The following is a 27,895-nucleotide window of genomic DNA, read 5'->3' as shown; positions in this document are numbered from 1 at the left end:
TTGATTTTGCTGGACAGGGGAGGGAGAAAGGCGCCCGTATTTGTAGTAACCAGGTTCTTTAACTGGAGCGTGTTTGTCAATTGTAGTTTCGAAGGCAGAGTTTACTTTCCGGATGTATTTATCTAGCTCAACATTAGAGTGAATGCGCGATTTGTGCAGGGGAGGGTCCAGCCCACTGGCCAAGTCGCGTTGGAAATCGTCCCAGTTTCTCTCCATTTTTCGAGAAGACGTTCGATCAAGTACTTTTTGCTCGAAACTGGACCTTCATGAAGCTTGTCATCGACACAACCATGCAGGTTCTCACTAATGTGGAAAGGTTTTGAGTAGCTTGGGACAATTGAACACTACGGACAAGCGTGTTCCAATAAAAGAATAAACGAGTTTAAGAAAAAAAGCCTTAAGAACATCATATTTTCAATTTTTTTTAATTATAATTATTACATTTCATTTTTTATCTGTATCATCTCAATTTGCTTTATTTTTAGACTTTAATTTATATTTACGATCGATCATACTCGCGCTCATTCTTTCTTCTATTCCCTACTAACGTAATTTTTCTCTTAATTCTGTTTTTCTCATCAGCTTTGTTTCAGAAAGAATTATCCTTAAATCGTCTAATATTTTCACCTTAAGCCTAAACTATTTATCATGGGTTTTTTGTTGCTTCCTTCTCAGCGTCCTTAAATTATTACTTGTTACTTTTGTTATTTCGTCGTCGCTCCTCCCCTAATCATCCTTTTCAACTAACAATCGAGTCTTATCAAAAATAAAATAAATTACAGTCCTGCTCTATAAGATTTATATTTTGCGCTGCGTGGGTTCCGCAATGACCTTAGCATTCCAATCTCTCGGCACCACACCAACCGTTTTTCAACATCCGTTCAGGAGGACCAAATTCTAGATTTTCCCAACGACGAGCAAGCGGAAATGATTAAATGTAGATCACGTCCCGCCCCCGCATCGAAAAATACGAAGAGCACAGGGCAAACATTGCTTTTCAGGGATTGAATTCCTCTTGACATCTTGCAGGTGCAAAAGTAGCGGTTGGTACTTTAGGTGCGAGAACTGCGTCGAAACGAATTTGTGGATTACTTGGGCACGAAAAACGACTGGTTGGGGTTGTTGGGTCCTCCTCCGCCTGGTTGCTGATTTAATTGGCTACGCGTTGATGTTGCATAGAGTTGCTGTTGAAAATTATGATACTGTTGGGCGTAATTTGGGTCTGCTGTTGATGGTCCAACAAATTGTGATTTGAATCCGCCGGGCCCGCCAGCACTATTGCCTCCCGGTCCACTTCCGCCGGGTCCCTGTGCACCGCCCATCGATGGCGGAAGCGGTTGTGATGCATCGGGTGGTCCGCCAGGACCTGGCATCATTTGCCCTCCACCAGGACCGCCTTTGGGTCCGCCGAACATCTGATGAGCACCCGGTCCAAACATGGACGGATCCGAGCTAGGAGGGCCGTTATTGAATGGGTGATTATGACCGGCCCCTGCGCCGCCACCACCCAAGAGTGGGGCACCGGACATTCGAATCATAGCACCTTGTCCGGGCGGTCGTAGCCCCCGCATTAACATATTCTGGCCCATCATGGGTCCGCCTCCTTGTGGGCCGCCCATTCCTCCTATGCCCATTAGCCCGTCGGGTCCTCCGTTACCGCCGTCCATATGGTTCATCCCCATAGAGCCACTCATTTGATTGCAATTGGAATAGAAAGGCATGGATTGTCCTTTGTTGGGACCACCGACTACGCCATCTATTGAAGACATTGGATTAGAAAAGCGCAGAAACTCCAAACTGGGCGGACCTCGTGGGTGGCTCGTCCCACCGACTTGGGGCCTCGCTGGCAAATACTGAATAGTATTCGGTGTGCTAGCTTTGACTTGAATATTTGCGCCATTTCCATAAGGGTTTCCACCCAACGGTGCTCGTCCGATCATTCGATGATGTGGAGGTATCCCAGGACCACCCGGCCCGAAACCTGGCATTATTCCTAATTTAGGGGAGATTGAACGTGGTCCACCCATCAGGCCCATTGGCATTCCACTTACAGAGCTGTTGACACCTGCGCCTCCGTTGGCAGCATGCATTCCATACTGCCCCATACCTGTAGGACCGGATCCCATCATCCCTCCGCATGGGTCCATTCCAGTCATTAATCCTTCGACAACGTGATGGTGACCACCACCCATAGACATATCATTGCCTACAAGACCCATACCTCCATGGTTCTGGAAAGTGTTCATCATAACGTTGGGACCACCAGCACCGCCACCTCCAGGACCACCCCCAGAACCTGGACCCGCGCCAGCCGGCGGTCCTCCGCCGCCATTCATCGAAGTGGGTACATTGCTTGTAAGTTGTTGTGACATTTGGGCAAGTGACGAGATTGGATCAAAGTGCGATGTTTTCGCCGGCGTCTGACAACTACTGTTCGGATTGAGTGGTAGATTATCGACTCGTGCAGAAAAGCTTCCACTGGTTGGTATCTGCAATGAAACGGAATAAAACACGACACCTATCATGTTATTTGCTGAGCTTACTTCGTTGCTGGACGTCGTTGAACATTTTGAACTCTCGAGAAAAGTGCTCCCCCCGCCACCCATTTTCATTATTGACTGATTAGAATTATTACCAGTCGTGGGAAAGCTCATCCCAGGACTAACAGGAGGAAACCGTACGGAGTCTACTTCACTTATCGACGGCGTTCGTGACCCTTGCGGACTGGGCCCCGCTCCACCACTTCCGCTATTGCCTCCTGGACCACGTACTTTGTCATTCTCACAGAAAAACGCTAGAAGTAAAAAATCGCCCATTAAAACACATAACTTTCAAATTGAAATAGAATTTGTACCGTTTTGTGACGCATTAGACGTAGAGGCTGCATTTGGGGTTTGTGGACTGGGTAGCAATGGAAATCCCGAAGCTGGTCCGCTGGGGTTTCCACCTGGATTGCCGCCCACAGCCGTCACGCCTCCAGAACTAGAACTACCCGGTCCGTTGCCGCTGCCACCCGTTGCGGATGTGTTATTGAATCGACTATCTAACCCTGAAGGTGTTGTATTCGCTGATAACCGATGATCCGAATTCGTTGCACCCCTGCTCAGGTACAACAATATAAAATAAACACCAACAACAGAAATTATAAGCCATGTTCCGATATGAACGACAATTTAAAAAAAAATGTTACTTACGGTGGTGATATAATGCTTCCATCCTTTATTGTGGTGTTTGGCTGCTTTTGGATTGTCAACTCCTGCCCTTCAAATGTGTTAAGATATTGAATTTGTTGTGGAGATGGCACTGGCATCAAATTTGGTTCCTTTCCTGTTTATTTTTTGTTTGGAGGGTCAACAAAAGTGGGAAGAAACCGAGGATTGAAAGAACCGAAATTAAACATTTACAAAACAACCAAATGAAAATTGTGGAAATGGAACGCAAGGAAAACGAATACCCAGCTAGAAACCGGGAAAAACAATCATAAAAAACTATTCGGTTTTTACTGACGAAAAAAGGAGAAGGAGAAAAAAATTGTGTTGCTGGGATAGTAGAGTAGTGGATGACATATAGATACGATGGTACAGGTGATGATCGCGTTGCGACCCAAAGGAACCAACTATACAATTGAATATGCCCAAATAGGCAAAGAACTATTTACCTTGCGAATTGCCCAAGTCGAGGTCCTTCAGACTAGCGTTGGGTGATAGATGCGACGATATTGGCGTGCTGGGATTGCTATTATGTTGACTTAAAGATCTAGTTGCGCTGGGCGCGGGTCCCGCCGATGAGGTGGGTGTATTCGCCGCGTTGTTTGCTGGTGAATCTTGTTTATATGGCAGTTGTCGGTTGTTAGCGACTTGATTTTGCGATTGACCAGAAGTTGGTACAGATGCGGGACCGTTCCCACCGCCGCCACCCGGTGTAGCCAATGATGGCTGGGTCATTCCATGATCAGCCGCCGGTGAGTTAAGTGTCGAGCCCGCATCCCGTGGTGACGGGAGAGAGAGATTCGATGTGGGATTGTTGGGGGAACCGGGATTCGGACTTTGCGTAGCTATTGGAACTGATGCAGACCGCTGAGTCTGATGATATGGCGGGGGTGGGCCTTGAGATCGAGAATTACCACCCGGCGGGCCCTGCTGGTGGTGGTTTGGTCGATTTGAGCCGGTATTACCGCTACCTGCCATTTGTCGCCCAGGCATACCACCAAAGGGATCTGAAAGATAACGAAAAAATTGATAAAACTGCAATCGAGGGTAAGACGGGAAACCTACCTTTTCTATCTTCATAGAATTGATGTTGAAGCTTGTTCCACTCCATCATTGCTGGTCCTGGTCCAACCATCATCTGTTTGTTTGGACCGTTCCCGGCAGCCATTATCCCACAAGAATGCATAGGCCCGAGTGACCCCATTTGTTGTTGGGATGATCCGATATTGGTACCACCCATCATACCACCGGGCTGATTGCCCATCATCCCAGGCAACAATCCTGTCCCGCACTGCATTGCCGATATATCACCTGGACTACCCATCATTTGATCTCCACCCATCGGACCTATGGACCTGCACATGTTGCCACGTGGCCCCAAACTCATCATGTTCGTTCCACGCAATCCAGGCGGGACGTTTCCTACGGCGGCATTCATCTGCATTTGACTTATCATGCCAACTGGACCCGATGGATTCATTGAACCACCTGATGGTCCTCCGCTGCTCATTCCGGGGCCTCCAGCGCAACTTGCCCCGAGTATCTTAGGGCCTGCAACTGAGGGCAAATTGTTTGAATCCGCTGCGGACTCGCCACCAGCTCCCACGAAGTCTGATGTGATGCCGCCTTGCAAAAATTGGTTGATTTTCTGGATTTTAGCGAGCTGTTCCTCGCGGTGTTGTCGCTGTTGCGGAGTTAAATTTTCGTTGGGGACTTTGACTCCTTGTAGTGATGGTTGCATAATACTAGGACTTGTAGGCCCGATACCACTAGTCGCAATTGACGTTGGCGAAGGTTGCATACTTGTCGGTGTCGAGGTGGCATTCATTAGATTGCTGCTTCGGCTAGGATTTAAGGAAGGCGACCCACTACTTAGGGGATCCGGAACATCCAGTGCAGTGGTTGGATCGCCAGTGGACTGCGGCCCGCTTGAATTTTGGTTTGAATTCATTGCGGTGCTGCCGTTCATACTGTCAAGGCCAAGATGGTTCGCTGCCTGCTCCCAAGGCAAGAGATCTGACTCGCCACCAGATAAATCGTCATTAGAAAAAGCAGGCAATCGCGGCTGTGCTGCATTTCGTTGATTCACTTTGGCATTTGGAACCATTCGGTTCACGTTGCCATTAGCATTTTGTCCGTTCCCGCTGTTCGCGTTAGAGTTACTTTGCCTATTTGCTTTCTGAGGACCCACGCCCCCCAGACCTACACTACAGATACCGCCAGGCGGACCAGCCCCCAGCCCCGCGCCACCCATCATCGACGGTGACGAACCGGAGATATTGTTAAGCCACTGTGTTGGATTCTGCCGATTAAATTTCGACATTTTCATTGGGTTTTTGTGAAAAAACTCCTCGAGGAATTTTTTGGTTGACGGTTGCGCACAATGGTAAGCGATGATAGTAGAGTACTGACCGCTAAGAACCGATTCTGCACCCTTATTCGCTAACTGTGTTGAAAAGACAAATATATGCCTTTGTTGTTGCATGTAATCCATTGCATTCGTGGGACCACCTCCATTACCACCTTTGTTTCCACCAGCGCCGCCTCCGCCGCTTAGTAAACTGTTAGCATTCATTTGCTGTTGTTGATGTTGCACATTGTCCGTCGGAGATATTCGATTGTTATGCCCGCAGTTGTTAATATTACCACCGCCGCCCGTCCCTCCAGGCACTCCACTGCCGCCCGTCCCCAATGAACTAAAACCATCGGACACAAGGTCAGGACCGGGTTCCTCCTTTTTTATATTCACCATGGAACCGATTGCACCCATAGTCGCAGGATTGTCTGTGAGAAGATCGTCTTTGGGAAGTACTGTGGGAACAGAAGGGCAACGTTAGGAGGAGAGGAAATCAGAGCTGTTAGCAAACTTACAGTCATCTTCGATTTTAATGTTATTATGATGCAAAGATCCAGTGTTGGTGGAGCCAATGATTGAGCCAGAGTTTGCTGAGTCGTTAGAGTTGAGACGCTGAATGGGTTCCTTCTTCATATTGCCCAGGCCGGGAGATGGTCCCTGCACGATGTGCGGCGATTCATCTTCATGTTTGCTCTGTGTACTGTCTGGAAAAGGGTAGAGGAAACTTCAGTTAAGACTTGGCAACCTAAGGCAGTGATTACTTACCGATCAGATTGGTGTCATCCTTAATACTCATTGCCACCGAGGAGCAATCCGTTGCAGTAGACGGAAGTATCCCTACGGACGTGAGGGACGTTGAGATTGCTGAGGTTGGGATGCTATTGCTATTCAAGTTTGGAGGAGTTGCTAGCGATGTGACGGGAGTCTGACCCGTAGATTGCCCCAGTGCAACGGGACCGGCCGATGTCGCGCTTATGTGCGGTTGAGGCGATGAGGACGACGACGATGATGAAGACGAAGACGAGGATGAAGATGACGACGAGGACAAATTACATCCTACCACCGAACTGGAAATGTTGGCCACGGTGCTGGCACTGTTATTGGCGCCCTGTACAGAGCCAAGCGGCGGTGCAGAAGTGGTCATGATCAATGAAGTGCCGCCTACGGAAGCAGCTGTGGAGGAAGAAGCTGCTGCCGCCGGCGAATTGCCCCCTGCGAGTGCTCCAGGTGCTGCTTCGGTTGCCTGTGGTTGACTGTCTGCTGCTGACGATCCCGATATCGTCGTGGTCATAGCGGTAATTCCTGGCCGATTGACATTCGATGGCTCATTTAACATACCTTCGGAGGTCGCCTTTCAAGCTAAACGATGTAGGCCTGGCCGGTTTGATCGTAGCTGCCTCTCTCAAAGAGGCGGGTGCAACATTCTGTCTCGAAATTTCCAACGACTCCTCCGTGCAAGAGCCCGTCAAGCTTAACTGCCGGTCACTGCAGCTATTTGGGGGCTAAATAACACGCACCAGTCGCAGGCACACTTTCTAAATACAGGCGAGCGCCAACGAAATCGGATATGTTGTTATACTTTCCTTCGCTTCCGCAGTTCTGTTTCAACCAGATTGCAGTCTTGTGGCAGCTGGATCTCTGTCCGGACGCGGGATTTGGCAAATCCGTCCACGGCAGGCGTGTGCCCCGGGAACACCAACTTTTTACCAGGTAACACGACTCCTCTCTGAATACCTCGCGACCGCACCGGATTTCTGGCCACTGGCGTCCAGCGCTTCCTTCCACGAACGGAAGCGACCGCGCTAGGCCTTTCCAAGAGGGAGGTCACCACTCGTCGGCCGCACCAGCAGCCCGAACTCTGCGACGACGACGGGGCAAAGGCACCACCGTCAAGCGACAAAATACTAACAAATTTCAATATTGTCGGATTTCGGATACACTTTTCGCGCCGCTCACGTTTCACTCAAAATCTTGGCCTTTGTTTTGATGACGATTGACGCCTGAAAAAACCACACCGAAACCGACAAAAACTCATCAAATCACCCAACTTTTCCGTGTGTATTTTCTTAAGGGAATTTATTTTAGTTTTTTTAGTTGGCCGGAGTGTGTACGAGCGCGCGTATGTACATGTATATGTGATGTTCCAAGTGCATGCAACCCCGCCGACAGAAAACGCGAGCCCAAACGAGATCGGGCAAAATGGCAGCAATGCAAATGCCAAATGTCGAAATTCCAACTGTCAATGCTAAATGTGTTGTGTACACGGAATGTGTTTTTCGGGTTTAGATTACACAAAGTTGTCACCACTTCTCAAATACGCAAGCAAACGAAGAATTCCTACTTCCAAGGAATATAAATGCCAGGGAACTGTCAAAGTGACAATCGCCCAACCAGTACCTGAGCTGCTTCATTCGTTGGTAGAGGGGGTTGCGAGCATTCTGTTGGTGAACGGCTTTCCGTTTGCTTCAGAGCGTTTGATGCGTAGTTTCAAATTATGCGGGGCTGATGACATAGCGACCGTTTAACTGTCATGACATGTTCAAAATGCTTTAAGCAAACCCAAATAATTTCAGCAGGAAATTTGCAGCTGAGATCCTCCGAAATCAAAAATACGATTTCCCCTCGGCCGGAACTACTTTTCATTCAAACCTTGGCAAGAGCACTGTCAAATTGACACTTCTACCCACGAAGAGATGGGTCGTTACCACAGTTAGATAGGATACAGCTACTGCACTCCCCCACCCCCTTCAAAATAAGATATCAATTCGAGATTTCAAATTGATATGCCCTTGAGCATGAGCGAGATATACCCAAAGACGGATCAGCTGAGTTTGACACGTCAATAGGACTTCCCAATGGATTGGTAAGATTGAGACGTTTTTGGCCGTGGACAATTGAATACATGAAACTACTTTTGGCTATGAGGGTAACTACGCCAGTAGTTCCAGAATTAATAATCAATCTAAATTGCCATCTATTTATATTCTGCGTATCGGTTAAGATGGAGCGATGGCGTAGATCAGGACGCCAGACAGCGACGATTCCGTAGCCTAAACAATGACGAAATCTATGACCGATACCATGACCGTCCGGTTGTGGATAAAATCCGACTCAATAGGTTACGGTGGGCGGGTCACTTAATTCGTATGGATGAGGATGGTCCAGTCCGGAAAGTCTATAAGGGTAATATCTATGGTAGAAAAAGAAGACGAGGCAGACCCTGCCTAAGATGGAGCGATGGCGTTGGTCAGGACGCCAGACAGCTCTTAGGGATATCGAATTGGTGGACCTCGGCACAAAACCGGGATGTCTGGAGTTCCTCATTAACGCAGGCCTAGACAGGATACCGGTTGTTGCGCCCTTGATAATGATTATGATATCCGGTTATAAATCTTGCAAAAGCATAACCGACCTTAAATCAGTCTTCAATTGGCTTAATACCTCATCTCCAGCAGCGAACAGTTTGTTGGGAAGTTGACAGAGGGAGACGTTATATATGAAACTTGTTTTTATTCCACTGACCACGATTATTGATACCAGCAGAGTAGATTAACAATTACAGGTGTTCAACTTTGCTGCTTATTTTCTCTTCTAATTTGTTTTGGTGTATGAAATAAAAATGAGCGTATAGAAAAGAATAATAACGGTAATTTAAGACTCTCGGTCTTATTTTTTTTTCGTCGAAAAGGATTCCTTTCCCGTTGTCTCGACGGTTCTTTTTCTCAGGATTGCTTTCACGTAAACAGGAAGTGTCGCTTTGCGACAACTTGCATTCTACATTGCAAGCTAGCTTGACCCGCGACTATCCGCCTGTGACCATTCTCTTATTACGTATTCTCCTTCTGAGATATCCACGAAACTCCAACAACTGTTACTCTATTACATGGTCCCGCTCCTATCGGTACCGGGTCCTTGTCGTCGGCAAGCACGTTTCTGTTGTGTTCTGGCTATAAGCTCATCCTATCATTTGCTGCTATCAATATCTGCCGTAAGGCTGATCTAGCAGTCTTTAATGCGTATCTGGTTTTCCATATTACTACCAGATGTGCATATAGATGGCTGAAACTTCTCGTATGGGAGCAGCTGCCCCTCTCATTTGGATATAGTATGAGCGTCCAATATGGAGGTGCAGCTACATTTCACTTAAGGCAGCTCGATGTCCTCCGACCTCTTAATTGAAGATCAAACAGAGGTAAGAAAGTAGATAAGGAGTAGCGTGAGAGTGTGAAATGAGAATGCTCCTGATTGAGCGAGACTTTCCCTGATGTACTTTGTACTCCAAAGTCAGTGACGGGCAGGTCGTTCCAAGTGGGGATCCTTGTATTCGTCGGATCAGCCAGGAAATACCTACAAGGCAACCCTTTGGCTGGATGGCAAATACCGAGTATGAAAAAATGAAATGAGAATGCTCCTGATTGAGCGAGACTTTCCCTGATGTGCTTTATACTTTAAAGCCAGTGAGGGGCTGGTCGCCCCAAATGGGCATCCTTTTCTGGATGAAATTAACAAACAGCTAGCCGCTGCAAAAATTGAGATAGAGGAGCAGCGGAAGCAGAACGAGGGTCTGACAGCCCTCATCAAAAGCTTGCAGGAGTCACTAGACCTGCAAAACCGGGAGAAGAAAGAAAACGGCAAGCGTTTGCGTATCGAGAGTCCACAAGTGTCGGACTCTGAAAGTAACTCCTCATCGGAACAGGAGTTGTCCACCGACAACACGGGTAACACCGCCACCGAGGAGGAGGAAGATGTGGACTTTCCACCTCTGCCGCCATCGGAACCGGTATAAACTCTTCCGCCCATTTTTAAAAAAGCAGTAGTGAAGTCACCGGAAAAGTCACGTTGCGTTAAATGCGAGGGATCGCATCACTTTTCAAAATGCGAGAGGAAGCAGGAGCAGAAGGAAACCTGCACCAACTGCAAAGGGGATCATCCAGCCAGCTACGGCGGATGTCCAAAAAATCCTAAAAATATTAAGAAAACCTTCGCCCAGATGGCGAAATCTAACTCTTCTCCACAGGTATCACAGGTAACACAACCAATCAACAAACCGACAGGAAAAACTCCAACAGCACCGAAAACTCCCTCTTCCTCAGCGAACCCGAAGCCCGTACAAATGGATCAAGTGCTGAGCAGCATGCAAGCACAGATCCAAAACATGATGGAGTCAATAATGACCAAAATGATTCAAAACCTGTTTAGCTCGCAGATCCCTCTAGGCAATCCAACTAAGAACCACCATGGTAAGCATTAAGCTTAACATTATCTCATGGAACGCAAATTCAGTAAAAGGAAAAATGGGAGAATTGAAAGAATTCCTTTACGAGGCAGAAGAAGACATACTACTCATCCAGGAAACGTTACTCAAATCAACAGACCCACTTAAAGTACCCAACTACGAAATATATAGAAACGACCCACTTACTGGCCGTGGAGGAGGAACCGCAGTCCTCATTAAGAGAAGCATCGAGCATCACCGCCTGAAAACACCACTCATCACTGGGATGGAAGCTACAGTCATCGAGGCAAGGACAGGACCAGCTGATGTTAAAATTATATCTACCGTCCACCATCAGCAGAGGACCTTCAACTGCTACTCAACGAGGACAAACCGACTTTTCTCGCCGGGGATCTGAACGTGCGTCATCGAGACTGGGGAGCAACCCGAAACACCAAAACGGGGAGAGAACTGCTCACTTTCCTAAACGGAAACGGAGCAACTATTCACGCACCAGAGGAACCAACATATTATGGACGCAGCACGACCGGCACCATAATCGATGTGGCTCTTACAAAGAATTACAACAATCACATAACAATCAACATGTTGGATGAACTCTCGTCGGACCACAAACCGGTGCTATTTTCAATATACAACATATATATTAAAAATCCGCCGAAAATGATAAAAAGCACCAACTGGGACACCTACCGCCACATTCTAAGACAATACACCACAACCTCAAAACTAGAAACATCGGGGCAGGTAGAGACAGAGATTCAAAACCTAACCGCCCAACTAACTTCAGCCAAGCAGGAGAGCTCAACGGAGACAGAAGTAAACGACCAACAATACTACCGGGTCCCAAGAAATATTAAAGAAAGAATAAGGGAGAGAAATCGCATCAGAAAAAGAGGAAGAATAACAGGAGATCCCAATCTGAAAAGAGAAGCGAATCGGCTCACTAACGTCATCAGAGATGACATTGATCGATTCAGGAAAGAACAGTGGGAATACTTCATCCAAAACTTAGAGCCGGGAAACAACAACTTCTGGCGGTTCAGCAAATATTTTAAAAGAGGCTCGAGAAGGCAAATGCCTACAATTCATGGTCCCAATGGCCTTGAATTCTATAAAGAGGGAAAGGCGCGGACTCACTCGAACTCCAGTTCAGGGAGAACACCGCATCGGAGGATGAATCTGAAGAAGAGTACGAGTCAGAAACAGAGACACAAGATGACTCAACACAAAGAGAAGACTGGGAACTGCAAACAGACCAGGTGGAAGTTCAAACCATCATCCATGGACTAAGCAGCAAAAAAGCCCCAGGATGGGATATGCTTACAAACGAGTGCATCAAGAACGCACCGAATAACATCACCGCAGTAATAAATGCAGTACTCCGTCTCATAACATATCCAAAAGCGTGGAAAAAGTCCATCATCATCCTTCTGCCGAAAGCGGGAAAGAACCCAACCTTTCCACAGAACTGGAGACCCATCAGCCTACTTCCAACAATTGGAAAAATTGCAGAAAGGATAATACGGAGCAGACTGCAGGATCAACTCAACGAGCACAACATCATCCCAGAGGAACAATACGGACTCCAACGAGAGCATTCATGCGAGCTTCAACTGGCCAGAGTAGTCCAGCACATTCGCAGTGAATTAAACAAGCGGAAATCGACCGGACTAATAATGTTCGATATATCGAAAGCTTTCGATAAAGTCTGGCACGCAGGGCTCGTAGCCAAACTAAAGAAATTTAAAATATCTGATTCACTGATAAGACTAATCCAATCCTTTATTGCAGATCGAAGTTTTAGGGTGGCACTGGAGGGGCACCAATCAACAGAAAAAAGAATAGAGGCAGGAGTACCCCAAGGATCGCCGCTTTCACCGCTGTTATACATAGTATGTCCCGCATTATATAAGAAATCTAGACATACGTAGCGATCTAAGATTACAACCTATAGATAAGTATATTAAAGATAAAGTCCTGAAATTGTTCAAAAAAACAGTTAAACGTTCGTAAAGCCTTCAAACTGTCAAACGCGACGACCGCCATCCGTTTACTCAGGGAGGCTCGCGAACGTCATTGAACGCAGCCAGTTTGTCAAATATAATATTGGATGTGCCATGATCATGTGTCAACGGAGTGTCATGTGTGACTGACTTTCGGGAAAATCGCGCTGTTGGTGCGTCGGAATCGTCCTGATTGTCCAACTTTCTGGACGAAATAAGAATGTGAAAAATTGTTGTTAATTAATTAGACGGTTTGCTATTTAGTATTTTTGTGCGGAGCGAATAATCGATTGTTGTCAATGTGCAAGTATAACGATGGGCGGCAAAGAATCAAAGGTAAGGGATCAAAGTGAATCTCGATTGGCGTTAACCGGAAGGCTCCTTGTACGAATAGTAATAGCGGACGTCGCCGCGCTCTTAGCTCGAAGGATTTCATTCAAGATCTATTGATCGTGGTTCAAAAGTGTTTGCGTAATTGGCCAGTGACGTGATGAAATCGGACAGAATAACGCGCGAAGTGAATTTCGGCTGTTGTGTTTCGGGGTCGCAACGAAAGTTGACGGTTTGTTTTTGTTTTGTAGGAAGTTCTACGCCAACCAGAGGCACCAGCTCGCAGCAGCCGACGTACCAGGCGTGAATTAGATTTGTCTGTCTGTCCGGTAAGTGAAGGAGTCTTCATCATTTTATTTCCCAGTTAGCGTAAATCATAAGTAGTGCCGACAAACTTTTGGACGATTAAATCCCCTTCGTAAGGTACAGATCAAACCCTTCTCGATTTGGAACCCTTAGCCTAGTATGGGGTTTTAACCTCGCGTTTCTGTAGCTCCAAATAAGTTCATATATTAGACAGATATTGACCCATTAAAAACAGAAGAGGTTTCTGGAGCCGGAGTCTACCTCTCAAAAGGTTTTCACCTTAAACTAGACGCACTGCAAAGAACTTTTTGTCTGGGTATCACTGGTGCCATGAGCACGACATCCGGCGCAGCTCTGAATGCACTACTCAATTTGCAGCCCCTGGATATATTTATTCAAAGCACTGCAATGAGAGCAGCTCATAAGCTAATTCGATTAGATCTATGGGAAAACAACGGATGTGGGGGGCACAGAGCATTGGAAGAGTTACTGGGAGGACTGAATCCAGTTCTTATTTATTTAATGAGGACAATACACAGAAAGCAAATTTCTTATTACATATTGTCCTCAGAGGGAGGAGCAAGTAAATGGCATATTTTGCGCTTAAAGCTAGAGAAGGACATAGAGTCAAAGGAACCAAGCTGTAGGGCATTGTAGGACCGGCAAAACCTCGGGATCGGAGAGAAAGTAAATCTCGAGCTCGGCGAAGGGCACATCAAAAATGTCCGCATTACGTGTGTCATGAGACGAGGCGATACGGAGAGTAATATCCGAGTTGGCGGAGCAGTCCATCAGACCATTGCAGAGTTTGAAAAGAGTACACATATCGAGGAAGATACGGCGTTGCTGTAGGGAGGGGAGATTGAGGGTGCGGAGTCGTGACGGATAATCAACCCGTGGAAGGTTCTTTTTGTAAAAGAGGGTCCGGGTGAATTTGCGTTGTACAGCTTCAAGAGCGCGGCCGTCACGGATGCGGTAGGGGGACCAGACTACACAGCAATATTCAAAGATGTTTTTGACAAGGAAATTGAAGAGTGTTAAGGAAGTCTGGATTGAGGTAAAGTCAGACGAGGAACGTAGGATAAAACCAGACATTTTGGAAGCTTTATTGATGATGTCAACGAAGTGGGAATTGAAACGAAGTTTATCGTCGAATATTACACCCAGGTCAGTAGTGAAAGGGGTTGACCACTGAGAGAATAGGAAAAGGATGATGGGGAGGGTTTCAGGGAATAGCGCATCCAGTGGCATTTGTTGACATTCAGTGTTGACCTTGTTGACCGAACACCAACGGGCTAAATTATCAAGGTTGGGTTGTAAGAGAGCATGGAGACGAAACAGAGGCAAACAATTTAAGGTCGTCTGCGTAAAGCAAATGCGGGCAGGTGAGGATGGAGGCGAGGTCATTGATAAAAAACAGGAAGAGTAGCGGGCCAAGTATAAAGCCTTGGGAAACACCAGAGGAAGGAGAGAAGGAACGAGATGAGTGACCATGAAAAGAAACTTTGCAGGAACGGTATGAGAGATAGGAGGAAAGCCAGGAGATGATTGAGGGAGGGAAGTCTAGCGAAGAAAGTTTAGAGAGGAGAATGTTATGGTCAACGGTGTCAAAGGCTTTGGAGAAATCAGTATAAACAGCATGTACCTCCTGTCGTGAATTCAAGCGTTTAGCAACAAAGGTGGTAAAGACCAGAAGATTTGAAGCCGTTGATCTATGTTTCACGAAACCGTGCTGCTCTTTGACAATGAGGTGACCGAAGTGCGCGGTCAACCAGTCGTTGACGTATCTTTCTAGGATTTTGGAGCAAGAGGAGAGAAGGGAAATGGGGCGGTAGTTCACAGCAAGGGAAGGGTCTCCGCTCTTGAGTATAGGAATGATAAGGGCCTCTTTCCAGAGACGAGGAAAGTAGCATTCGTCTAGACTTTTGTTGTAGATTATACACAGGGGGAGGGAAATGTGTTTTCTACAGTTAAGGAGGAAGAGATTAGAAAGCCCATCCGGGCCAGGTCCGACATTGAAGTCAAGGTTACCAATGAGGAACTCAACCAAGGAAGGCGTAAGGAGAGGAATGGCTAGTGATTCGGAGGAGTCTGTAGTTATGAAAGGTGTAGAGGGTGAAGGGCTCGAGGGAGAAAACACTGAAGAGAAGTAGGTGCAGAGAAGGTCGCAGGATTGTTGTCGGGAGTTGGCAGTGGAGTCAGCGAAGCTGATAGAAGAAGGGACAGATTGAGTTGGATTACGAGAGTTGCGAGCGTGAGACCAAAAGGGTTTTAAGTTACCGCGGGCAAGGGCGGCTTCGACGCTCAATAGGTACCTTTTACGCGCCTTTCTGACCATTGACTTCACAGTACATCGTATAGCTTTAAAGTGAGCAAGGTCGGCGTCATTTTTAGAAGCCCGAAACTTCTTCCTCAGTGTATGTTTCAAGCGAATGTTAATATGAAGTTCCGTTGTGAACCAAGTTGGGTAAGAACGTAGGCAGGGAGGGGAAGAAGGGACATAACAGGAGAGGAGATCAGAGAGGATATTGTAGAAGGTGTTAAGAGCTTGATCACACGATGAATTACTTAATATATGAACCCAGTTGAAAGACGCTAAAGCTGAGTTCAGACCGTCAAAATTGGCTTTGCGGAAGTTGAACTTAGTGGGTTTACGCTTGGTTTTGGGTTTTGAACGAGGGAGCTCCGCTTCAAATTCAACCGCGGGATGGTGAGCATCGGTTTTTACATACGGGGATGTGCCAGGAAATAAAGAGAGGTGGCGCTCGGGGAGGTTGGAAAGGAAGAGATCGAGAGTGCGGCCCAAGGAGTTTTTGGTGGTGTTGAAATTCAGGGTAGAGCAAGTATACATAAAGGAAGAAAGTGGGAGGGAAGAATGGGAGAGGTTGTTGGAAGGAATTAGAAGACTAGAATGATTAGACCAGTTGAGCATGGGGAGGTTGAAATCTCCACAAAGGAAGAAAGGGAGGGAAGGGAATCTGACGGTAAGGAGTTCAGACAAACTGTCAAACAATTCTTCATACAGGTGAGAAGGGCTAGCACAGGGGACGTAAACACAACAAACAATGAACGGGAGGAAGTTGGGCGGGGAGAAACGAAGAGCAACACAATCAAAAGGAAAGCCAGAGGAGGAGAAGACCAGTTCAGCGGGGAGTGAATCTTTTATAGCAATTAGGACTCCACCGCCAGTGGACTTACGAGAAGCATCCCGGTCCCTGTCACAACGGAAAATGGAGTACCCTTCGGGGAGCTCGGAGTATAATATGACATCGTCTAGCCAGGTTTCGGAGATACAGATGGCATGGTGTTGCTGAGCCAGCGCGGATAAATTGAAGGCCCCCAGCTTGGTTCTTAAACCCCTGACGTTCTGATAAAACAGACGGACAGTGAACATGGATCCAGTTATATAGCTCGGCAAGGCAGGCGGGTTGCCCTGAAATTTACCCGCGAATTGGGGCGCTTATACGGCTTTCTGAATACACCTTCAGGCCAGAAAGAAGGGTTGCCGAGGACATCAACTTCGTGTGGGTAAGTAACCTTGAAAGATGCAATGACCCGGTCGGTGTTGTCGTCTTTTGTGAGTTTAATGCAGGACAGAGGAGAGATTAAACCAACTTTGCTCCTTATATACTCCAGAACATCGTCCGTAGACGTTGTGAACGCTAGCCTGGAGATGAAGAGCTGTTTAGGTGGGGACGCCACCTTTAACTTGGGGCCACTGGTATGGATGGTTGAAGTGCCAGGATATATGGCGGTAGCGGGAAGCGGAGCTTCGTTGGCGGCTGGAACGATGTCAGAAAGTGGGGCGGCTGTGTTCCGATTCAAAACTTGCTGAGGAGGCTCCGGATATTGTCCCCTCGTAGGCGCGATGGAGCGAGACAGGATCGGAGGCTCGGTGGACCGTAACTCGTCGCATGGGGGCCGCTGGATTAGGGGTGTAGAGCCAGTGGAAGCAACCTTGATGTAGGAGGGCATTGCAGGCGAATTCAATACAGAATGGGAGGCCTGGTGCATAGACTCCTGAGATGATGTTGAGGCTACATTGTTATGCACAGTAGAAAGCGCCTTTTCGGAAGTCACAGTCTCGTCTAACGGATTCCTGAGCCGTCGGGAACATGCAGATGACGACGTCGATCGCTGCATTTTTGGCACTGCACCAGTGTTGCGGTTCACGTTTTCGGCGGAATTCAGTGATTGGGCTGAATCGGGGGGCTTGGTATGGTCGTCCTTGGCAGAAGGAGATGTAGACACAGCTGGAGGTACAGTAGATACAGTAGAAGCCGCCGGTAGAGGGAACCCATTTGACTTCGGTACCAAAGCAGAAGTCTCAACGGCGCGGTGAATGGCGGCCAAGGTCGAGGACTGTTTATTGCAAGTGTTGCAGCGATAAGATATGTTTTTAGCGAACTTTGCTCGAATCTCTTCTTACAATACCTTCCGATTCTCGTGTCCCCATACATCTGTTTGGTAGAAGATATGTAGTTACTCTGAAGCGTAGAGAGGACTGGGAAGACCCAAAGGAATGCGTGGCGGGATATACGGAAGTCTTCTACAACGATGGCTCAAACAGAAGAGGTTTCTGGGGCCGGAGTCTACCTCTCGAATAAAAACGAGAGGTGGGCTTTTCCTTTGGGACAATATGCAACGGTTTTTCAAGCCAAAGTTTATGCGATCCTAAGGGTAGCAAACTGGGTGATTGACGAGCGGTGGAAGGGCAAGCGCATCGCAATCTGCAGTGACAGTCAAGCTGCACTGAGGGCATTGAGCAGTCCTTTGATCACCTCGAAAATCGTTCAGGAATGCAGAAACCGTTTGAACTCTATGTCTAGATTCAATACGGTGGAACTACTCTGGGTACCTGGTCACTGTGGCATAGAGGGAAATGAAATCTCGGACGCTTTAGTGAAAGAGGGGTCAATCTCCCCTAAGCCGAGACCGGAGCCAGCAATTGGGGTATCAGTAGCATTGGCTAAATCTGTTTTCAAAAACTGGGAACAAGTTTCCCATAACGACAGGTGGCAGAGCCTAAATGCTGCTCGACACACCAAACCCAACATACGTACCGCAAAGTTTATCCTGTCGAAAAGCAGGAGGACCTGCAGGTGTATTGTGGGCATTCTGACAGGCCATAATTCACTAGCTGGGCATATGTTCAGAATAGGAATTACCGAAGATGATACGTGTCCCTCCTGTAATGAGGAAGCGGAATCCACGGAGCATTTCCTATGTGAATGCCCCGCCTATGGACGCATTAGGCATCAGATCACACACACACCCATTAAAAGTTATGGTTCACGAAGGTAAGCTGAATAAAATAATATATAGTGACTTCTGTATTATATTGGGTTGGGCAAAAAGTGATGTCGTATTTGTGATTGATTTTGTTATGTTGTTGTTGCCATTTAGAAGGCAACTCCATTATCCCCCTCTTATAACCCCTCTCCCCCTCCTTATTTGCAAAAAGCTCAGCCAGTTTTCGCAAGCCTCTTTTGAGGCGAACTTAGTAGCACCAAGACGGGTTTTGCATGGACCGGAAGAGATGGTAATCACTTGGTGCCAGGTCCGGACTATATTGTGGTTGCGATAGGACATCCCATTCGAGCTTCTAGCGGGTCATCAAAGATGTGTGAGGCCGAGCGTTGTCCTGGTGGAACAGAACATCATTCCTATTGACCAATCCTGGCCGCTTCTGGTCAATCGCCTGCTTTAAATGGTCGAGTTGCTCGCAGTTGAGGACCGAATTGAGGATCTGGCCATAGTTGAGCAGCTCATAGTGGATGACTCAGTTCCAATCCCACCAAACAAAGCGAAATCTTCCTGGTCGTCAATCCGGGCTTGACGATGGTTTAGGCCGGCTCGCCACGCTTCGACCACGATCTTTTTCGCTTGAGATTTTCGTACGTGATCCACTTTTGACCACCAGTCACCATCCGCTTAAAAAATGGGTCGAATTCATTCCGTTTCAGCAGTGCAACGCAGGCGTTGATTCGGTCCAAGAGATTTTTTTTGCGTCAACTCGTGTGGCATCTAAACATTCAGCTTTTTTATGGAATTCAACTTTCTGTAAATGGTTCCAAATGGTTTTATGGTCCTTACCCAGCTCCTGTCCAATTGAGCCGGTCTACTTGGATGATTTCGACGACGACGGTGGCTTAATTCGCAGGACGGCAATCAACGGCCGATGTTGAGCTGCGTGGTCTCATAGGGAACGACTTTGCAATCAGTGACAGTGGTAAAATGTTGGCGTTTTATGAGAACATAGTCGATTTGCGTTTTACTGTTCCCACTATAAAATGTTGGAAGATGAGACAATCGTTTGATGAACCATGTCTTCATAAGTACAAGGTCATGGGTGTCCGCAAAATCGATCATACGCTCGCCACCCTCATTGCGCGCTCCGCACTCCTTTCTTCCATGGCACCTGTTACCGTTTGCCTTTTCACCCACATGACCATTAAGGTCGCCATGGATGTCTGGAGTTTCTTATTAAGGCAGACTTAGACTGGGTATCGGTTGTTGTGCCGCTGATGATGATGGTGATTCACTAAGCTGTCAAAAAAGTCGAGAAAATGGGATTATATTAATTTGAATAATAATTATTAAATCTTCGATCCATACCCTGCTTCCTCAACGCTTCTATGGTTTTTTTTTCAGGCACGGGTCGATCAGATTCACGTTTCCGGCTTAGATCGAACACGTGACGATTATGTAAGACGTGTAGCACAAGGCCTTTTCAAGGCCCACACATTTCAAGATGTACTGATCGAGTGTAACAAGTAAGTGAAAACTGAAAATTGGTCTTTCTGACTTCCAAGCATCTGCATCTAAATTTTACAGGGCACGAAATCATCTTATCGACTTAGGCATTTATAAGGATATACACGTTCTTATTGATGTAAGTCGCGGTCCGGATGCTACACCGAATGGCTACGATGTAACTTTCAGCGGCACGGAATTCCCAAGGCTTTTAGGTTCCGTTGGCACAGAGGTTGGTCAAAATGAAGGTTCCTTCACTGTCGAACTAGCTACACCGAACATATGGGGACGCGGTGAACGTCTTAGTCTGCAAGGAAGCTATAGTAACAGTAAAACATCAGACGTAATGTTGAAATTATCCAAGCCATTTTTTCATAGGGAACTTGGTGACTATAAGCCTGAGTAAGTTAAGATCTATCGTTAGGCAGCCGTCAAAATGTTTTTAAGTACTAGGATTATCTGCAGGCTTGTACTGAGCTTTGTATTTTATGACCTTTTTCTGACCTATCAATTCTTGTCGAATATAAGAAATGATATTTTAATGCCACTTTTTGGTTTCTTCATAATTAGAATCGCTCTTGGACTATTCCGCCATGCAACACTGATGCCAGTTAGTGCCTACAAAACGAGCAATGTTGGTCTTTTAGGAGAATTCACATTCTTGCTGCCATTTTCAGTAGGTCCTTCCATTTTTTAATTAACCAATCATATCATTGACCTTATACAAACCTATCCTAGATTGCGCATTCCCTCCAATACGAAATGGCTTTCCGCGAAGTATCAACGCTAGGCAAACAGTCACCATTCTTCGTGCGGGAACACTGTGGACCCCGAATGGCGTCACTTCTACGTTATGTTGTCTCGCATGACCAGCGTGACAGTAATGTTTTTCCAACCCGCGGCTTTTATGTAAAGTTAACGAATGAGTATAGTGGTCTAGGCGGCAATATTTCGTATATGATGACTAACATTCATACCGAAATAAGTGCGACGCTCTTCGCTGGTATTTCAGCTCAGTTGACATCACGTGTGGGTTATCTGCAAAGTGTAAATAAGAACAATCCTGAACCGCCTATTGGAAGCTTATATACGCTGGGAGGACCATTAACATTGAGAGGATTCAAATTTGGTGGTGTTGGCCCACATACGGATGGTTACGCTATGGGAGCTCATGTGAGTAGAATATATTTCTCAAGCGTGGCTGTGGTAGATGAAATGCTGTGATTACTTACTGAGGTCTTTTAGTATAATCTCCTTCGTCCCTAAAGATTGTTATTTCACAGTCTTTTTCACTAGAAATTAAGTACTCAATACAGTATCTAGCCAATTTTATGCTTTATTTTTCCAGTCTTACTGGGCAACCGGTATACATTTATGGGCTCCTTTGCCGTTCAACAGGTATTTGGGACGGTTTAGCAACAACTTCAAAACGCATCTTTTTTACAATTTCGGAAATTGTAACTCATTTAGTTCAGGTAAGTGCAATGATTTTTGTTATCTTAATGCATTTAAGAAAAAGTGAACACGTTTGGAGCAACTTCAAAGCCGCTTATGATAGTATCGCCAGGGTAAAATTGTACCCGACCAAGCCGTTGAATAGGCTGACCCTGACCAATGAGCGAAGTGAGCTAAAAGGAGCAGGATCACTCACGAGACCATTCAACATCGGCATTGGTTCAAATGCAAGAAGATGCCTTATCATGTCTTTTTTTTAAGTTGGCCTTGGAAAATGTAATCCGTGATACTGGTGTAAGTGCGAGAGTCACCATTCTCTTCAAATCCGCCCAACTATTGGGCTATGCTGACGATAGGGACATCATGGTAAGAACAAAGAGATGTACAAACTGTCTCCATCGATAGCGAGCGGGCGGCGCCATATTTTGGGGTTACACATTAATGACGACAAGCGAGAACACCAAATGGCATTGGTTGCATGAGAACAATAAAGGTAGAAATCTACCACTTTGAGACCGTAGATAATTTTTCCTATTTGGTATCGAAAATCACAAGCGGTAACAGCTACAACGAAGAAATCTTCACACGATTGTTGGCAGCCAAAAGAGCCTATTTCACTTACAAAACTGTTTCGCTCGAAAGCTGTTACTATACAAGACAATGACTTTGCCAGTCCTCATATATTCCTCAGTGACTTAGGTTTCTTAGCAAGATAAAGTGCGAACTCTTGCCGCGGTCGAGAGAAAAATTCTCCGAATAATTTTTGGCCCCCTACATGAGGATGGACGATTCCATAGCCTACATAACGAAGAAATCTATGAGCGATATGATGGCCGGTTGTGGATAAAATCCGGTTCAATCGGTTGCAGTGGGCGCGTCATCTCATCCGTATAGGTGAAGATGATCCAGTTCGGAAAGTCTATGCTAGGAAAAGGCGTGAATTTTGGAGACAGCCGTCTCTTATAGAAGAGCATAAAATGGTCAGAATGACTTTTGCTGAAAGGTACTTGGAGGAGGAAATGTGTGATGTGACTCTTATGGTCACAATTGTCTCTAGGGGAACGCTCATCTTTGAACCCTTTTTTGCCTTTTTATTGTTTATGACTATGGTCCATCCACCAATTTCGCTCTTTTGGACGAGAAATCTTCGGTTGCCGGAGCTCGCTTTTGAAAGACTTGCTTTCTACCGTACGTACTTTTTCTAAACGATCCATCTCCTTTTCCCGCACGCTAGTTTGGTCGCAGGATATATAATAAAACGATTAATGTGAGACTGTTAGGGCAGCAGATTTTGACTTGTCCTTGGAATTTTGTTCTTCCTCCTATGATTTGTTTTAGAGCGTTCTTATAGCTCTCACCGTATTCTTTACGGCTTGTGCACGTTGCGCTTGTCCTTGATAAATTCGGATAACTCAACTATTTTTGCAAGAAGGCGGGGAAGGGGGGGGGGCTCAGAGCTCTGTTCTGCATGAGTCCCGATCGTATTCTTCTTGTTTAACCTTTGCGCCTTTAAGAAGCGGGGTCGGTTTGCCATTTTGCTCGGCCAAAGGCCTGATCTCTCAAATCAACATCGTTGCTTCAGCCGGCCTTTTGGTCGTTTCCCATAACTTCGATATCTAGACGAATCTTGGTATATTGATTTTTGTCAGCGCAAATTATATGTTCATACGCCTTGGCCGAAATTTTTCCACAATCGATGCAATCTCATATCGATCATTTCGGATTAGCTCATGGCATATGATACCATTATCGCGAAGCGACAATGAACGCTCTTATAATCAGCCAACACTTGGAAAAATAGACAGGGCGACAGGGTGGATAATACTGGAGTAATTTTTCGACTTGAGACCTTCGTTGATACATCGATCACAAAGACGGAAGAAGGATTATTCCTTTTGGAATGGTCTTTCACTTTTGGCTTTAATTGATCTTCTTCAGTTTTATCTTTGGCATTGTCGAAGATTTGTGAGTCCTGTCCTCCTCCTGTGGGGTATCAAGTGACAGGCCTTTATTAGTACTTTCCAAAGCTGGTATTAGTTTTGATATTTAATGCGAAAGCGGGGAGTACGGAGCTAGAAAGTCATCATTCATTGCCGAAAAGAATGACTAGGCTGCCACTATATGGTGCCTAAGGCTCAAAATGCGCTCTGTAACGATCTTTGGCTTGACTGGAAACCCACTTAAGGTCATCCTAGTATCATAACGAGCATTACTTCAGTTAGAAGTCCAGTAAAGTTGGGCATATAAAAAAATTTACTTCATCGCATTCTGACCGAAAAACTAGGACTCAGGAAGGTTTGTGTCCGATTTGTATAAGCTAGAAGTCTATTCAAAGCAAAAAGAGCGTATCCATACTCCTAATTTTTATTGGTGATTTAAAAACGTTTGGAATATTTAGGACGAGTAATAGACACTAACTTCGTATTTTTTTTTTTTGTTATTGAATATTCAGATAAAATGCGTTCAGCCGCCGGTTTGGGACTCGCGATACGTTTAGCTGAACGTGCACGTATTGAATTCAACTACTGCTTCCCGCTACTCAAACAAGCTGGTGACCGGACACATCCTGGCTTTCAATTTGGCATTGGATATGAATTCCTCTGAAAGGAAAGAAAGATTTCGACACATTTACCTGAACTGCATTTCGGATATCTTTCCGAAAAATTCAAATTCGTTGTAACACTTGTGTAAAAAAAATTCTTTTGCTTTATCTCTTTATGGTTTCATTGTGCTGCTTCTTTGTTATTACAAATGTTGTCCATAGAATGGTACTTATTTTACATTTAATTACAATGCGCAAGTTATATTTCCATGCATTTTTGGCATGGCAGTTGGAAAGAAGTTGAACTTTTAATTCCTTGTCATTCAATTGTAAATCTTTAATTGCTTTTGTTTTGTACGTTTATATGTAAGGATACATATAGCTTGCATAGTTTTGTTTATGCTTGGCTGATAAACAACTCGAAATAATGTAAACTTAGTTCTAGTTTCTGTTTTGTCAAATAGAAAAATATATTTTTTGTTTTTTCAAAAAAAGACTTTCATTATGTGTCCCTTTTCTGGTATCTTAGTCCCCTTATTATCCGAATTATTAGGGCGAAACGTGGATTGGTACCGACGATGGAGCATAAAACCTGGGAAACGCCTGCTAAAACAACACCAACAGTCCTACTACCAAACCCTATCTCCACCTTCACATGGTGATCGCTGGCAAACGGAGAAGGATGAAGGCAAGTCTCCCGCGCCTAAAAACGAGACAAAATGTACAAACTGGTCCTTCAGGTTGGGGGTTGGATAGGGCTGACCGCCTACCCTATACGGAAAATCAAAGTTACGAAGCCGCAAAAGGAGCCTCGGGTAGAATGGATTCCAAAACGACGAACCCAGCAACGACAACGGAATAACGATTTGCGCGTTTTCTCATGGAACGTGCGCTTCCTGTACAGAGATGGAGCTGTGCACATCTGCCTGATAACAAGGTCTTCGATCATCTCCCGCTCGAATGCCCGTGACGGCACTAGAATAGCTAATGACGGGCTTCCTGACTTCTGCCTTCCCCTGGCCTACCTGGAATGTTCCCCTTTTAGGTTTTTTTTGGGAGCATCTCCTTATAAGGGCTAATCTACGTTGCTCCCGCATTCTTGGCTTCGGTAAAGATGGCGGTCATAACAGAAAGCATCCTTGCGGGATAGATTTGCAACTGCTCCTCAATTATATACTGAATTGCTGGAAGGAGAAAATGTGTCAGTTAGTATGAAAACGGCGCAGCAACGGTTGAATGAATTAGGACCCAGAGGTCGAAGACCAGCAAAAAAGCCATTTTTAACGAAGACTAAGTTCTAAAAAAGGCTGACTTGGACATTGGAACGACGTGACTGGACTATGCACGATTGGAGACGATTTGTGCTCTCTGATGAGTCGAAATTCAATTTGCTGGAATCCTCACACACAACAGTCCGTCCCCAGTGCAAAGAAGGAAAGGAGAGACATTTGACGCCCAGTGTGGTGCCCGAACTGCAGGCCATTCCCCCACACTAATGATTTGGGGATGCATAACATCCAAAGGAATTGGTAGTTTTTCGTTTCTAAACGATGCTGCCAACGCAGGAAAGTACAAAAAAGTTATCGAAGATTGCGTTGTTTAGACGGTACAAGCCCTACATGAGCACTTTGATGAAGTATTGTTTCGGGACGACTCGGCTCCGTGTCATAGAGCTCGGACTGTAAGTAAACGACATTTTTACCGCGTCCATTCTTTTATCTGTTTTATTCTCAATACGGTCCTTATTCACAGGTAACATCTTGGAAAGACGAGTTTGGCATACAGTCGCTGCCATGGCCAGGAAACAATTTTGGTCAAATAATAAGAATAGACACGAGTTTTCAACGCAAATAGTGGAAATTTATTTCAGAATTGTCCATGCCCTTAAAGTAAACTAGTCCTTAAATGTAATTCGAGAAACTGTAGATATCGCTTAGACTTGTGAAAGTAATTATGCAGTTTAACTTAGTTCCTGTCTTTCATAAAAGAGCATCTGGGGAGCACATATCACTATGGCGACCATCGCGCAGGAAGTTTCCGATATCAACACTGTTCCCATTGAACATGTCAATTATGTCGATGGGGATTCCGTAGTTGTTACGTTTGGACGGTTGTATGCCACAATCATTAGGTAGATATCGAAATTCCGGATCATCATTCTGGAAAATATAACGAAACACGAAAGAATGCCCAAAGGGCGAGTGAGAAATGGAAATTAGAAATTTATGAATGACAAGAAAAGAAATTGTGCGGGAGTCCGTTAAAATATTGAACTGTATATTCACCTCGAGGAACATCCGCTCGTCATTTAGCTCGATCCAGTCGAAAGCAAGCGGGTCCGTGGTCAGTTCGTTAAACGGGGAGAAATCCACCAACAAGACAACATCTTTCGCAACACGGACAACATCAAAAACAACTGTAAAAGGAGCGTAAATAGACAATACAACTCCTAAATTATTTTCAAACTTACAACTGTCCAGCGGAAACTGCTCTTTAATGCGCTCCCTAAATATTGAGCGGATATCCATGCAGATGTCGCGTTTCTGTTGGACAATATCCTCGTGATATGCCGGCCAGTCCCGCGGAGAAATCGCAATGAGACTTCTTCGACGCACAAAACAGCGGAATTCAGTCCCCGGATGGATCTCATGCCACTCCTTGAGGACAATGAAGTGCTTATCGGTAGTTTTGTGGATCAACTGCGAATCTGGCACATCCACGATCCTGTCAGGCAAGCCGTGGCGGTTCAGGTCTTGCTTGACGATACTGGATGCTTTCAGGAGCTGGTACACATCTGTGATGTCTTTCACTTGCAACGTTTGCCCAGCCGTGATCCAGAATGCATCCTTTGGACAGTGCCAGTTTGTTTTAAGGAAAGCGACTCCACCTTTTAACTGGGCAATGGCCTTGGTGATTCGCTTGCTGAACTCTGGATATTCTGGTTGGCGTATTTCATCTTCTTCCGACTTGTCGTCCGCGTCAAGCGCATCCAATGTCGTTAAGTCAATCACTTTGTTTCTGTTATCTACGCTGTTTTCTGAAGGGTAACATTCTTTCGGCAACACAACAATCTCATCACGTAAATATTCGAGCGCGTTTTCGGGAATTTCAACGGAAACGCCGCGTATCGCGATCTTCTCAAAATCCTCGAACCAATGGGGAAACGAACACTCGTCGAGTTGCTCTAATACCTCTGCTAATTTGTTCGGCTGCAATACATCCGCTGGCACCGGTTGGTTCATGATGACCTCCGGACTAAAGTTAACCTTCTCCTTCGCAAATAAAATAGTCACGAACTGTCAAGCTGACAGATGCTCGCTGTCAAAACCTGACCTTCAATACGTGCCCACAGACTAGACAACCTAATTTCGATTTCGTAAATCGAAACGTCAAATTGCTCATGACGTCACTTGGACCGATATAATGTGTACTGAAATTTAATGAACATCTTGTATCTCTGGAACTATCATGGCTAAAGGAAAGTCATGAATGGAAATCAATCAAAATTTGCAGAAAAGTCTCTGATATATTCGCTTTCGAAATTCCAATTAGGTAAGATGATTACAGATTTGTTAATATTGCAACCAAAAATAAAGTCATCACTAAAATTTATTGTGAACAAATCGAATGTTTCATTTAGTTCCAAGTACTAAACGAGAAATTAACGTCTAAATCCTCGAAAAATGATTTTTCAGCTTT

The 27,895-nt window shown here is 45.6% G+C and overlaps 3 protein-coding genes across 4 annotated transcripts; 1 reads left to right on the top strand and 2 right to left on the bottom strand.

Moving 5' to 3' along the window:
* Positions 1-402: 402 nt before the first annotated feature.
* LOC119661015 (protein BCL9 homolog) lies at positions 403-7,959 on the bottom strand. Of its 2 annotated transcripts, none has more exons than XM_038070162.1 (8): positions 6,331-7,959; positions 6,081-6,269; positions 4,275-6,020; positions 3,659-4,216; positions 3,195-3,327; positions 2,855-3,099; positions 2,544-2,794; positions 403-2,489 (listed from the first exon to the last, which is right to left on the bottom strand). In XM_038070162.1, the coding sequence occupies exons 1-8, from the start codon at positions 6,899-6,901 to the stop codon at positions 1,089-1,091; spliced, it is 5,094 nt and encodes a 1,697-aa protein (XP_037926090.1). In that variant the 5' UTR covers positions 6,902-7,959; the 3' UTR covers positions 403-1,088. The 2 variants fall into 2 exon arrangements, with proteins under 2 accessions (XP_037926090.1, XP_037926091.1); XM_038070163.1 differs by having other exon boundaries at positions 3,195-3,261.
* Positions 7,960-12,903: 4,944 nt separating this feature from the next.
* LOC119660909 (SAM50-like protein CG7639) lies at positions 12,904-24,364 on the top strand. The gene is made up of 8 exons (XM_038069856.1): positions 12,904-13,143; positions 13,389-13,466; positions 20,098-20,219; positions 20,281-20,601; positions 20,770-20,875; positions 20,938-21,372; positions 21,548-21,674; positions 24,107-24,364. The coding sequence occupies exons 1-8, from the start codon at positions 13,123-13,125 to the stop codon at positions 24,256-24,258; spliced, it is 1,362 nt and encodes a 453-aa protein (XP_037925784.1). The 5' UTR covers positions 12,904-13,122; the 3' UTR covers positions 24,259-24,364.
* A 1,669-nt stretch (positions 24,365-26,033) lies between these two features.
* On the bottom strand, positions 26,034-27,501 carry LOC119660982 (cell division cycle protein 123 homolog). The gene is made up of 3 exons (XM_038070067.1): positions 26,667-27,501; positions 26,482-26,612; positions 26,034-26,355 (listed from the first exon to the last, which is right to left on the bottom strand). The coding sequence occupies exons 1-3, from the start codon at positions 27,436-27,438 to the stop codon at positions 26,176-26,178; spliced, it is 1,083 nt and encodes a 360-aa protein (XP_037925995.1). The 5' UTR covers positions 27,439-27,501; the 3' UTR covers positions 26,034-26,175.
* Positions 27,502-27,895: the final 394 nt, after the last annotated feature.

Source organism: Hermetia illucens, chromosome 7 (assembly GCF_905115235.1).
Source record: "Hermetia illucens chromosome 7, iHerIll2.2.curated.20191125, whole genome shotgun sequence".
NCBI lineage: Eukaryota > Metazoa > Arthropoda > Insecta > Diptera > Stratiomyidae > Hermetia > Hermetia illucens.
This window is presented reverse-complemented; position numbering and strand designations above follow the sequence as displayed.

What these genes read in the sequence shown, in the direction of transcription:
- LOC119660982 (XM_038070067.1), bottom strand. Translation starts at nt 27,438, where the DNA reads ATGAACCAACCGGTGCCAGCGGATGTATTGCAGCCGAACAAATTAGCA. An exon ending in GCAGTTTCCGCTGGACAGTT is followed by an intron (nt 26,613 to 26,666) that starts GTAAGTTTGAAA and finishes CTCCTTTTACAG; the next exon opens with TTGTTTTTGATGTTGTCCGT. An exon ending in ACGAGCGGATGTTCCTCGAG is followed by an intron (nt 26,356 to 26,481) that starts GTGAATATACAG and finishes TATATTTTCCAG; the next exon opens with AATGATGATCCGGAATTTCG.
- LOC119660909 (XM_038069856.1), top strand. Translation starts at nt 13,123, where the DNA reads ATGGGCGGCAAAGAATCAAAG. An exon ending in GTACTGATCGAGTGTAACAA is followed by an intron (nt 20,220 to 20,280) that starts GTAAGTGAAAAC and finishes TAAATTTTACAG; the next exon opens with GGCACGAAATCATCTTATCG. An exon ending in TTGTAACTCATTTAGTTCAG is followed by an intron (nt 21,675 to 24,106) that starts GTAAGTGCAATG and finishes TTGAATATTCAG; the next exon opens with ATAAAATGCGTTCAGCCGCC.
- LOC119661015 (XM_038070162.1), bottom strand. Translation starts at nt 6,901, where the DNA reads ATGTTAAATGAGCCATCGAATGTCAATCGGCCAGGAATTACCGCTATG. An exon ending in GTCTAATGCGTCACAAAACG is followed by an intron (nt 2,795 to 2,854) that starts GTACAAATTCTA and finishes TTTTACTTCTAG; the next exon opens with CGTTTTTCTGTGAGAATGAC. An exon ending in CAACGACGTCCAGCAACGAA is followed by an intron (nt 2,490 to 2,543) that starts GTAAGCTCAGCA and finishes GTTTCATTGCAG; the next exon opens with ATACCAACCAGTGGAAGCTT.